We start from the raw sequence: 13397 nt of genomic DNA on the forward strand, positions 1-13397 counted from the left end.
TATAATTAAAATATGATCTATATTGATAGTATTATACAGAGAATGATAAAGCCCACTGGTATACCTTTACTTGACTGTTTGCTTAGAAAACCATTTAGATAGAATGTTGTTACTAGTGGGGCAGCACAGTGGCCTAGTGGTTAGCACTTCTGCCTTACAGCACTGGATTTGTACATTCATACAGTACATAAATTAATGATTGGATAATAAAGCGATCAGTTCTAACTATTATTTGGCTTCCTTTTGTTCAATGGAGCTAAGAGAAGCATTTGAAACCCCAGGCCTTATGTTTCACGGCTTATTTTATTTTTTCAATTTTCCATTTTCTCTGTTTTCAGTTGTTGTAGTTAACCCAGACAAAAATTTTAAATAGATTATAAAAGATGAGACTATGAAACCTAAATTAAACAAAAAACACTGGAGCTGGGGACCTGGGTCATTGAAGATTGATGTCATTTCCACCTATCGCAAACATTGATTTTAACTTCAATTTAGACCAAACACCTGTAAACTTAAAACATGTATTTCTGCTGATGATTAACAGTCTCATTCTCTAAATTTGCCCACTCTAAACTGAGGACCAGGGGAAGCTATCCAGGTTCTAGCATTGCAAACAATGACCAACATATGTATTGCTTAGATACATTATCTAACAGGGTGGACAATTTTAATCCAGGTATCATTATCCTATGGGACTTTAGAAAAATAGAAATACCAGTACTATGGATACAAATAAATGTCTTACACCAACATTTTTAAATCCCAGGACAATAAAATGAATAAAATGAATGCCAAAATGTACCTCCTGTGCAGCACACTTCAAACAGCCCCAAAACTAAACAGACCTAGCCTAATATGGTTAATATTAACCCTATGGGGTATGCTTCCTGTGCATGGCCCAAACAAGTGCTGGCAGGCTATTCCCATATAAATGTCCACTCTGAATCCTGTTATCCGCTCTGTTGAATCCTTTTATCCGTCGTTCTGCTTTTTATTGTGTAAATGCAGAGCAGGTGGGAGAAATGCAGCCTGCAGTTATATCAAATACCGTGGAAGATGACTACGGCGGAAAACTGCATTAACCATACATTTAATGCTTCCAGGTAATCTGCATAGAGGTAAAAGATGCACAGAAGGTAACAAAATTAAGTTTTAAGATGAAAGGGATGAGCCAGACAGTCTTGATGTTGCATGTCTGTGTCTGCTACCCAGAGCAGCCAAACTAAATATAATTACTCCTCAAGGTGCCAGGCATTTCTGTAGCTCTGGCTTTCTTAAAATCTGTTGGATAACACTTGTCTTTGTTCGGTAAACACTAGATAAAAACAGAAGAGCAGCTATTATTTATGTAGTTTGTCAGCACTGTTACAATCAGATGTATCCTATTGTCAAGTATATGTTGGGACCTAATAGATTTAAAAGCGCACACTTGTTTTCATAATGGATATGTTCTTTCTCAATTCCTGTTTGGAATGCAATACTTGTCGTGCAATACAGCACACACACTTTTTATTTTACAATTAAGCATAGAGAAATTATATGATTGACACTTTAGTAGGCCATGTCTGTTTATTCTTAGTCTTCATATTTATACTTTGATACTCTGTATATTATTTAGATACCATTTAATAAATATTTGTGGTGCTGATTTTGTAATGGACTTGGATGCATTACAGTAATGTAATTTATAGGAATCTTACAACTGCATAATTCCTGTAATACTATGTGATTGTAAGCCAAAAAACATTACAATTGTGTTATACCATCTGTCAACTCTGGCATCACAGAAAAATACAATGTGGAGCATAATTGTAGTAATTTATGAGTCCACTTTAAAACTTGAATCTGTTTTGGAGAGGCACTTGTACAGTTTAGTGGCTTTAGCCGACACAGGTTGCCAGGGCTGCTGTACCATGACGACGCCAGTTTGATCACAGATAGCAGAGCACAGTGTGCCCTACTTTACAAAGATGCAACGGCAGACACCACAGAGCGACTTTCACTGAACTGCATGTGCACAGTATCACAGGCTGGCAAATCGCCCCATTGTCCCTTCACTGGCTGGAGTACCAGCGGAACACTGAACAATCAGTAAGTGTAATGAGAGGTGATAGTGTAGGACAGTGTTTTTTTTTTGTTTTGTTTTTTTTCTTCTATCTTTTAAAACCTTTTGTTCTATGTAAAAAGTGATTTTGAGCCACATGATGCTCATAAAAATAACCAAACATAATCAGTCATTAGTTAATAGCCAATGGGCATACTTTTAGAAAACCTAGTGGATTGAGGGTGGTCCGTAAGTAATGGCTCCTCAACATTATTGTTGCTGCATTAACATTTTCCTGAAACATTACTTGGATGCTCCTATAGTATTGAGAAGTGTGGTGTGTTTTTTTTTTTTTTTTTTTTTTTTTTGGTTTCTTTTTTTTCCCTCTCCAACTGATGCTTGGTAATGGCAGTTTAGAATTTTTGGGGGGTTCTCACTCATAAATAGGTATGCAAGGTAAATAAGGTTTGACTATATTTTAACAGTTTGAGAACCATCCTAGTTATATTTTTATCTTTCCATTTTGCAAAGGTCAAATGGGATTGGGTGGACCGAGGCATTGATAGTAACCAGGACAAAGGGAACTGTGCCACATCAATCATAAATTAAATCTGATTCAAACTATAGTTCAATATACAAAATTATGGTCAGCAGTTTAGAGGTACATTATACAGAATTTATTTAAGCATTGTATAGCGTTTCTTGCTGAGTAATTTGGAGGCATCCCATGTATGATCTGAGCATATTTGGTAAAAATGATCATTTGATCAGCTCCTTTTTCTATAAGAAAAAAATGCATTCCAGGATATCGCTAGGGCTACATATACAATGTAGAGACACTGCAGAAGCTTTTGCAAGTAAAAACTCGTAAACCACATTGCACGTAAGTGCGCATTAAATATGCGTTTGAATGTAAGTTTTCAACTGCATTGACGCATGACAGAAGCACTTTTTTCCATACGTTTACATGTTATATGTATGTATTTAGTGTGTGTTGTTTGTTTTTGTTTTTTTACATACATTGATCCTGGTACTCTGTCATTAAAGCAGGATTGGCCTCTGTAAGGCCAGCATTAATGTTCTCCAGAAAAGACCTAATCGAAAATTTTGCTTTTGTCCTATGTTTATCAGGACTAATCCTGCAGCCGAGCAGACAACACAGTTACATCCTTCTACCAAGCAACTGTAACAATCATGATTAGATATAAGGTTACTGTTGTGTTCTACCCTCCAGTGAAACCGACCTTTGTGTGGTGCCTTATAAATAAACAATAATAGTTACAATATAATGCATTCACAGGGCTCAACGAAACCAGCTCACTATGGCGACTAGGAAATGCACTTTGGCGCCCGATCTACAGGACGGCCCCTCTCCCACTTTAGACGCAGGCATCAATACCAGAGACAGGCCTCACAGTAGGTTTGGGGACACTAGTTACAGTCTGCTAGTGGATCAGCTTTCCGCTGATTCGCTATCAGGCTGTTGCTCACAATACTGCAGAGCTCTTCAGTCTCACCTTATAAAAGCACTGCTGCAGGCTTGTTGCTGATGTGTGACTTCCCCAGGGAGCCATCTCACAGGCAGACAAGTAATTTTTCTTACAGTTTGGTCACTCTTTTGGCCCTGGCTTTTAACTGTTTTTAAGAAATTTGTTGAGACCTGCATTTATTTTCCTGTTCAGTCTTTTTTGATTAGGTGTCAAGGAACACCTCTTAATCTCTTTGAAACTTTACTTTTAATTTTGTGTTTCTAATCATGGAGAATGCATTTCAGACACTATATATACTGCTGGTATCTATATTACACGGTCCATGAGATTTGCCAGATCATACTAGCGCTTCTAGTTAGAATACCTCCACTAGTATTACCAAAGTACATTGAACCGAAACAAATTGAATTACAACGACATGGCTTTAATCTGTCTGAAGAGGGAGAGGCAAACTATATAACAAAATGTTTTCAGATTAAAAAAATGGATAATCCATATTATGGAATTAAAATGTTACATCTTGATGGTAAAATAATGTAATCCAATGAATACATTGGGATGTAATTACACAGAATCTGTGGGTTGTCTAGACCAGCTAATTGTAAACGGACTTGTTTTAAATATTGAATTTCTTCAGACTCCTTTAGTATATTGAATAGGTATAATTGATAAAAGTAGTCTTCATCCTCCATTCCGTGAAGTGTGATTGTTAATTTCAGAGTTGCTGGACTTCTATTTAAAGGAATAGGTCTGTAAGCTAGTCATATCTCAAAAAGACTTCTATTCTATTTTTATACAGTTACTTTTCCAATAGAACTATTTAAAATATTCAAATGCTTAGACTCTTGTCTCCCATGACAGCTATATAGCAATACTTACTATTTAAGGTTACCTTTTTTATTATTTTTAGGCATGTATTTTTTTCTACATTGACTTTTGAGCCCTAGAATGAAATAATTTCTGTTTTGGAACTGTATTCTATAACCTGAGAACTGGGGTTCCATCAGTAATTGTGTAGCACCATCTTTTGCCAATGTATTGGTTACCTTGAAGAGAAATTTATAGTTTCTCGTTCACTGTTCTTCAAGAATGACATATGCTAGTTTTTCAATGATGTCCTTTTTACATGCAATGGGATAGAGAGATCAGTGATAGATCTTGTAGACAACATGAAACTACTTTGATAGAATTGTTCTCGGTCTTGAATGGCAAATCCCTGAGGTCCATTTTCAGGAAAAATGGATAGTGATAAATAGACTTTCTAGACACTTTCAAACACTTTATCATAAGAATAGAAGGAATAATCTTTTAAGAAATGTTTACCATCCCTGACATTTGAGGGTATTACTAATTGGTCAATATTGTTATATTTTAAATATTTGTAGTCGGCCATATGCATGGTTAAATCCGACTTAAATTAATGACAAAAGGTTTGAAATGTCTCGCCTCAAACTCAACCTTCTCAATTTTCTGTTAACAAGCTCTAAGGGGGGTATTCAATTGTGAGCGAGATCAGTGAAATACTTCAGCTCGAAATCCAGCGAGTAAATTACCATATTAACGGTATTTACGCGCAATATTACCGTATTAACGGTAATATTTTCGAGCGCGAGTATTTCACCGATCTCGCTCACAATTGAATACCCCCCTAAATGTTTAAATGTTATATTGTGTAACGGCATAATTCAGGGAAAACCATTCTATCATACGTATTCACATTAAACAATATCTGACGTGGAAAATGAATAATTGCATTTACCTCCTTACTTCCCCTCTTGTAAGCGTTGTTGTAGAGACCACAAGAGCATTCAGTGTATCTTATTTCTCTATTTCCATGTTGCATCAGGGACATTGTGACTTCATAGCTAGATTTCTGTTAGGTGGCCTTTCCACAGTCTTTATGGCCCAATATATATGCTGTGGCTGAGCTTAAAAAATGAAAACGTAAACAGTTGTAAATTACGTGTTAAATATAATTAAATTTTGATTGTTTTTTTGTGGATGAAGGGGAGGTTACAAGCAAAATATTGTGTATGTAAATATTAATAAATGTTTGCAAAAGACTGGTGTGTGTGTGTATATCATATTTAATAGTGTTGTTTTTCAGTGTGGGTTTCAGTACTCTCCTACTTCTCAGCACCCGTAAGTACTTTTTTGACTGAGAGGTATTGACACATGATTCCAATGGTTGACTCCTCCCAATCCAGTAGCGATCACCCTTTCTCGAAATGAAACACCAAATTTCAGAGCAGGTCAGGACTGGTGGGGCATGCAAACTAGCACACCGTTCTTTCACACTCCCTCCTTTTTCTGTGTCCCCTCATTTACTGAATAACAGCATAAGGGTATATAGAGGGATAAGCTCTGGGCCATTTAGATGAAGAGAAATGCTCAGTGTAGCTGTCTGTTCCTTTTCCATCATATTTATAATGCACAGAGTAACTTTTCTTTCTATAAAACCAGAACTTGTTTAACCCATCACGGCTCTCGTATAAAGTTTTATAAAACCCACAGAACTCTTGCAATGTTGAACTTATGCAAATTAACTCAGGAGAACAAAGTAATGTATAATGCATCTGGCTTCAGTTCAAGATGTGCCCTATTTGATCTATTTGTAGAAAGTGCTTAGCGTTTACTACTAGTATAATATGTGTTTTACGAGACATAAGTAAATATAATATGCCCATCTTTATTCATTACACTGAAGCTAAGTTTTGTGGTTTGCTGGTGTGCACATCATTCTGGTATAGGATTTGCCTGTTTATTTTTATCAATTGGTAGTGTGCCACTGCTTGCAGGTACCACGCCCTGTCCTTCCCATGCATCTCAACTGTTCCATCTGACAGTTGAAAGGTCTTATCTACAAGGACTTTGTGTGGAAATGCTGGTGGCCTGCAAGTTATCTCATGCATACCAAATAAGTCCCTCCTGTTGACATGTGTGAATGGGGAGGGGGGGGGGGTGGGCTAATTGATCCAAAGTTTGTATGCAATTGTGATATGCTGGTTGGTAATTAACAGTAAATACAGCTTCTGTAACTTTTGGTTCTTGGTTTCCATTGCTACTTAGTAAGATAGCTTTTAATCCTTTTATAGTGTGCGATGACCGGTTTCTTTAATTTTTAGCCTGTTCATATGGTTCATTATAGGAGTTGGGATTTGGAGTATAAAGGTTCCTTTAAAGGACATGCTTTGGGTTTTGGCTTAGTTTGGTATTAGATCTCATTAGAGCTGAGGCTCATTGTGTTTCTGCTTGAGGGTACTACAGTTCATATATAGTTAAGGCTCCTACATTTCAGGTATTGCTGCACCCTCAAATTTTTTTTGCGGCAGGGTGTGTGAGTGGTTGGACCAATAAGATACTGCAATCTCTGTTATACCCATTCATACTGCACCAAAATCCCGGGTTTTTGCCGGGGCGAGCTCAAACGACCCGGGTCTTGGTGCCGTATGAATGGTACAAGTCAAAAATCCCGGGTCTAAAAACCCGGTTCTTCAACCCGGGATTTATCGAGGGGTAATTCCCGGGTTGGACCCGGGTTGCCTGCACTATGAATGGTGCAACCCGGGTTTTTCAACCCGGGTTGCACAGAAAACAAGCTGATTGGCTGTCTGCCTGTCTCTGGAGGATGATGTCATCGGTGGGAGCCCGTGGAAGAAAAAAAAAACCAGTCACCTTTCAATGACATCACCATTTTTCAGCCAATGAAAACTGCTCTGGTGATGACTCCCACAAATTGCCAGGGCACAGACTTGTGCAGTATGAATGGGTCAACCGGGGAAAGTCCCGGGTCCGAGGTGCAGTATGAATGGTGTTTCTGAGCTGGGACGCTCCGAGCCCCGGCAAAAACCTGGCTTGAAAAACCCGGGATATTGCCGGGGCGGCAGTATGAAAGCGGTATAACTCTATCTTCTTATTGGTGATACATATTTCCTCCCCAGCACCACCTAGGGGGAGCTGTGAGACCAACAACAGAGCTTTAGGAATAACGTCTGGTGCGTTCTCACCAACCGTACCCTTCTACCTGGTAGTATAGCTTTAATAGGGAATTACTATTTACATTTTTGTTTAATGTGAACTGAAATAATTTTGTGCCACAGAAGTGTACCAAACAACTTTATGACAAGTAGTATTGCCAGTGATGTTAAGGGGTGATTGTTCTCAGTCATGTATGTTTGCAGCACTTTTAAATGATCGCCTATGATAGGGATTGAGATTATTTTGTGAGCGCTGTGCTGATGCTATGCCCCTCCTTATTTATCACTCTCGTTTGTTGTACATTCTGTTCCGATTTTTCTACAAATGCTTCGCCTACTATACAGTATATACAGTGCTGCAGAAAATTCTTGAACCTTGGAATTGAAATTCACTAATAGTAGATCTGTACCTCCCTTTTAATTAAATGTCCATTTAATACTATGGAGATAAAACCGTTAAATGTTTTACATGGCTTTTTTGGGGTTTTTTTTTTTTTTTTTTTTTTTTAACCAAATCTCTGTCCAGTCTGATCAGGCTTAAAATAGGAGTAGTCACTAATCTAATCTAGAAAGCTTCCCGTAGTGCTGACAGATGTGGATCCTTCCTGCAAGTCCTGGGATTTTGGTGTGTGAGCACGTGAGCATTTCCTTAGCATGTAACGAAAAAGCATTTAACTCACTTGGCCTTTTTAGTGTGCTAAAGACAGCCCTGTACAAATACATTTTAAATTAGGAGGTGGCAATTTTGTATGAATCATTTACATGTTGTGCACCAGCCAAAGCCCCAGATTGTGTACTGAAACTCCTCCCTCCTTAGCAATGCATCAGCTGGGAATCGTTAGTGGTTCCATGGTGCTGAGAGCTGTCAAGCACAGGATAGAATACAGAATTCCAACATGCTGTCAGAGCTCTCCTCGCCCTACAGTAATTCTGGTCCTGTTGTTGCAGGTGTTTCCGGGACGTGGGAGAGTTTCTGACCATTGCTAGGAAACCAGTAGTAAAAGTTTTTCTAAAAGGGTTGAGGACAGAAAGCGGAATAAGTTATAATTGTCAGGTCATGGATTTTTTTTTTCCCCCTCTCTTCCCTATGGTGGCCCGGATTTGTCCTGCACTGGCTTAAGACCAAGTAGTCGTCGTCTTGTAGCGCTGCCAACCTTTTAAATTAGCAAATAGATTCAGGTAGTGAATTCTTGTTCCTCAACTTTCACAGAACTGGGCGCAGTACCTGCTGTACATGCATTTAGTTAAGTTGGGCAGTCCAAGTTCTATAAAATTGAAAAAGCAGTGTATTGAAAGCAATAAGCGAGCAAAGAAAAAAAAAAGCTCCAATTATGTAAATGTGTTCTCAGTTGTAAGCAGCAAGATTTTTTTCCTATTATGTTATTTATACTGCTCTTTTTATATTTTCATTGTCATTTTATCCACTCTTTACCTACAAATTCTTCTATATATTGTGCTCGAGAGGATCAGTTCTGAAACAGAGGGATGGGGGGGGGGGGGGGGGGGCAGAATTAGTACTTGCTGTACATTTTATGAATAATATTTATTAACAATCTTTCCTTATCTTCCATCAGGTAAGAGCAAAGAAGCGGAAATTAAAAGGATAAACAAGGAACTGGCCAACATTCGCTCCAAATTTAAGGGTATGTACTGCATTAACGTGTGGATCTTGTTGGAAGGGAGAATAGCAACCAATATGAAATGTGTTAACCTCTTTTTGTCATTTTTATAGACCCATAAAAAAATAGCAAAACAATTGAGACTTCAGCACAATAAATCCTTCTCTCTTGCAACCTGCAGACATCCAATCACCTTCTTGTAATCCTTATAGGGCAGAGCCTGACTTGTTCTTGGTGGTCAACTGTATTGTGTATCACATTCCACATCACTTCCTGCATACGTTACGTGGCAAAATAAGCATATATAAAACTTACATATTTGCTACTTCCTGCTTTTCCTTTCTTGCCGCCTGCTGCCTCTACTGTAACAAGTGAAATGTCTGTGGCTATGCAGGGAATGGAGGAGTTAATCTGGTTCTAGAACAGCAGCATCATAATGTTGTGCAGAGATCCCAGCACCATAGCAACAGGGAGGATGAACAGTCATATACGTTGTTGTGTTTGCTTATCCACCTCTGTCAGAAATATCTTTCCTCCATAATGCTCAGGGCAGACCTAAAATAACAATATCCAATAGACATTTTATTAATCCCTGCAGATTACAGAAAATACACCCAGGTGCCTTTGTATTGATACAGGTGGCTAACGTGTGTGTAATGAAATTTCTAGTTAAATCATTTGTACTATGTGGAAGATGGGAAAATTATTCCCAGCTGTCCTGGCATGTTAGTAGAAATATGGAATTCTGACATTCGCTATGTCACAAATGAGAGAGCTCCACAGAAAAATGACTTTACAGTCGTGTACTTTTCTGAAACAGATGTTTTAGCATATTCTAACAACCACATTCAGTGTCTCATCGTTAAGTGATTTTATTGGATTTTTAAGGGGCCAGTTTTGTTTTTTTGATTGGTGGAATGCTAGAACATTTTTTTTGTGATGCCGACTAATCTTTTGCACAGCTTGTTTTAAAATGTCGTTACACTGCTCGAAAGTGTTTTTAGTCACCAGGCAATGTCAGAAAAAGTTAGATAGGATATTATTACATGAAATAAACAGTCCTCCTAGGAATACTTCTTGTGGAGTGATAATGATTCTGCTGATTTGCTGTTTTCTATGTGGAAAAAACCAATGCATGAATTGCAGAGGTCAGAGGGCATCATACAAAGAGCTGAGGTAGTAGAAATCAGGGTGAAACAGATTCCTCGTGAAATCAAAAACAGGAAATATGTTGAAACTTTCCTTTCCCCAAAAAGACATGATTAGTGAAGTTCCATGTTAACCCTTTTCACGGCACAGTGCTGAGAGGGGGGTTCATTTTACTCATGGGCTTGTTACAGGGACTTCTTTACTTAATATTTTTTTGTTTGGAACAACAAAAATACAAATAATTTAGGTATTTAACATTTTTTATTTTAGATCGTTTTAATTCTTGCTGTTCTTGTATTTCAGAAATTTCCATGCTTCAATCCAGATAACAAGGGCAGTTCACAAAACACCCATAATTCACTTTCAGTCCCAGACACAGATAGTGTTATGGGGTCGAATGGCTTTGTTATTTTGTTGTCCTTATTTGGTAAATTAAAGTATGTTTTGCATTTTTTTTGTTAGCTGTTTGTGATTAGTAGCAGCATTGTAATGAACATGTAAAGTAATATATAAGGGTGTAACTTACACCTACCTGTTTGCTTTGTGAGGGGGGACGACGACAAACAGATATTTGGAGAATATGGGCAGGCAGGGTCAGATGTCTCTTAATCATTGTCATTAAGAACACGAAGGTTGTGTGCTAGCGTTCAGCTCAGTATGTAAACCAGCCGTTTTATTCTGTCTCTGGACTCTAGGGACATACACCACTGTACTGCCCTGCAAAATGACATCATTGATCTTGTTGGAGGTGACATGCTGTCCTTTCACTCCCTGTGTGTACCACACTAACCTAAGGGAACCCTAGATAATGCTGAACACTGCAGCACAAAATAATATGGGCTACAGTCAACTATATTGCACATCCCTCATTTGGAGGAAGAAAAATCTCTATGTGTATATTGCAAAGTGGCTCTGAGTAACTTCTCTGGTATCTTTAGGCTCAAAAATTTTATTAAATATGGTTGCTGGGCTTGCGCTCCTCCAAATAGGGGGAAGGGAGCTTGGATGCAGCCACAAACCCTCTTGGGGTTGCCTAAAGACACCTATGTATCGGATAGTACCTACAAATCGGGGAAAGGGCGCAATAGGATAGAAAAAGGGGTATGAGGAAAAGGGAAACGATCAAGTGCTGATTTGAATGGGATTCAGTTTGAGAGTTGGGATTGATGGCACTGCCGGGATAGAAGGCGAGTGGTCACTGAAACAATGAATGTACATACACACAAATATCACTACTGTCCTGTCCAGGATTGATTTAAAATTCCAATGGCAAAGTCTGCACAAATGTTCCCAGGTGCAGAAGCTCCTGGTTAGTATTTCTCACCTTTGTTCCTCCGTTAGCATAACGTGTAAAAAAGCGAAATGCAGCAATAATGTTGCTTATATCGTAAAAACAATTTATTAAAACAGATTTGTATCTACTTACATTTTGTAAGCATAATGGTGCACGTAAAGGTTTCTTTAAACCCTAAGTCCGGAGTGTCCCAGCTTGGCGTGGTGACACGATAAACATCCTTCTTCTGCAGCTCGTCAGCCCAAAAAATTGTAACTTACTGTCTACTAATAGTTCAACAGGTGTAAACCTCCCTTCTATTGGTTTGTTTCTGCTCAGGAATCCTATCTGTGTATCATATCCCTTTGTCTGTGCACTTTGTAAATGTTCTTGACCAATCTTGTGTATCTTAATGCCAGTCTGACTTCAGGAATCATGGACTGGAGGTTGTGTATTGATTCCCAGTTATATTGTGATGTCACAGAACTCTATTGATGCATATGGGGAGCCAAGATTTGATCTGTGACCATAAAAGTTATGAATTGCTTTTTCACATATCACTACTAACACTTCTTTCTCAATCTGTTTTATTTGTGTTGGTTTCAGGACACACACAGCGTAGGCTTACTGGTTTTCCTCCTTGAGCGAGCGCTGCCCCTAATCTTGTTTTCTGATGCATTCTCTTGAATCGTAGCACATTTGTAATATCAAAGAAAATATTGTTCCTTTTGATAGCATGAAAAGATTTTTGTGTTATAAATGTATCATTTGCGGTCATGCTTTCCTTTAATATTGTGTGGACAGCCCTACTTCTGGTACCATGCATTGTCTTGGGAATTATGATCCATAAATTAGGAATGGGAGAAGAAAAAAATGGTTTTAAAAATGTGTAAACCTTTAATACAAATAAAGTAATATGTGGATTTCATATAAGTAAGTATTAGTACGTCTGCAATGCCCCGTTGGAAGCCGCAGTGTTTCCGTGCTCTCTGGATATGATGAATGTTTCACCTTGTACCCAGAAGTGATTCACATGGGGTTTTTATCGATGTCTCATTAGATCTTCCATCTGTAGCGCTTTATATACTATGCTGCTATATATATATTTGTTTGCAAAGCCAGGAATATGTCAATCATGCTAGCTAATTATTTCACAGTATGTTAATATACCATATGTTTTTTTTAAATATTCTTTTTTTTTTAATGGAGTTTTAAATTATATATCAACAAACTTTATTTAAAAAAACACAACATGGCATGTTTAATATACATTAATTATAAATATACCACTATATGCAGAATTCTTTAGACGTTGGGCCTCATTTAGAGTTGGAAGCAATCCAGCTAAAGCAGTGATGGGTAACGCAAGCCTCTGAGCCTTCACCTGCTGCCCACAGCTCGCTCTTGCTTTGTCAGATTTGTTTGCTATAGCTTGTAACACTTTAAAATGCCTGCTGATAGGTGTATTTTTGTATTAAATGTATTCACTTATTACCAATATTGGTAATATGCAGCCTTTTTGTAGGTTTGAGAGCTGCACTTTGCTGCCTCTGAAGTGTATTTTTTGCAAATCTGCGTCCTTTAGCTCAGTGATAGGCAACCCAAGTTGCAATGCGAAGGGAACAAATCCAATGTTTTGCATGCAAGGAAAACCCGGTCTTTACCTTCTCGTGTAGCACATAAATACTGGGCAGCTTTGTTTTATTGCTGCAATTCAGAGTGAAGACGTGTCTCCCAACACAATATCTGTCTGCACTTTTTATGTTTGTCCAACCCCTTCGTACAGCATAACGTAGTGTTGTCCAAGGGGCAAAATTGTACCTTCTAGATACATTTATTCCAAAA

At 38.1% G+C, this 13397-nt stretch overlaps 1 protein-coding gene across 4 annotated transcripts in view; it reads left to right on the plus strand.

The window, feature by feature from the left end:
* AP2A2 (adaptor related protein complex 2 subunit alpha 2) overlaps window positions 1-13397 on the plus strand; it is a 90371-nt gene that overhangs the window by 26696 nt on the left and 50278 nt on the right. For all 4 annotated transcript variants that reach the window (XM_075187849.1, XM_075187850.1, XM_075187851.1 and 1 more), the window contains exon 2: window positions 9086-9154. In XM_075187849.1, the coding sequence (XP_075043950.1) occupies window positions 9086-9154 (69 nt within the window). The remainder of the gene's footprint in view (window positions 1-9085; window positions 9155-13397) is intronic.

The sequence above is a fragment of the Mixophyes fleayi genome, chromosome 10 (assembly GCF_038048845.1).
Source record: "Mixophyes fleayi isolate aMixFle1 chromosome 10, aMixFle1.hap1, whole genome shotgun sequence".
NCBI classification, from domain to species: Eukaryota; Metazoa; Chordata; class Amphibia; order Anura; family Limnodynastidae; genus Mixophyes; species Mixophyes fleayi.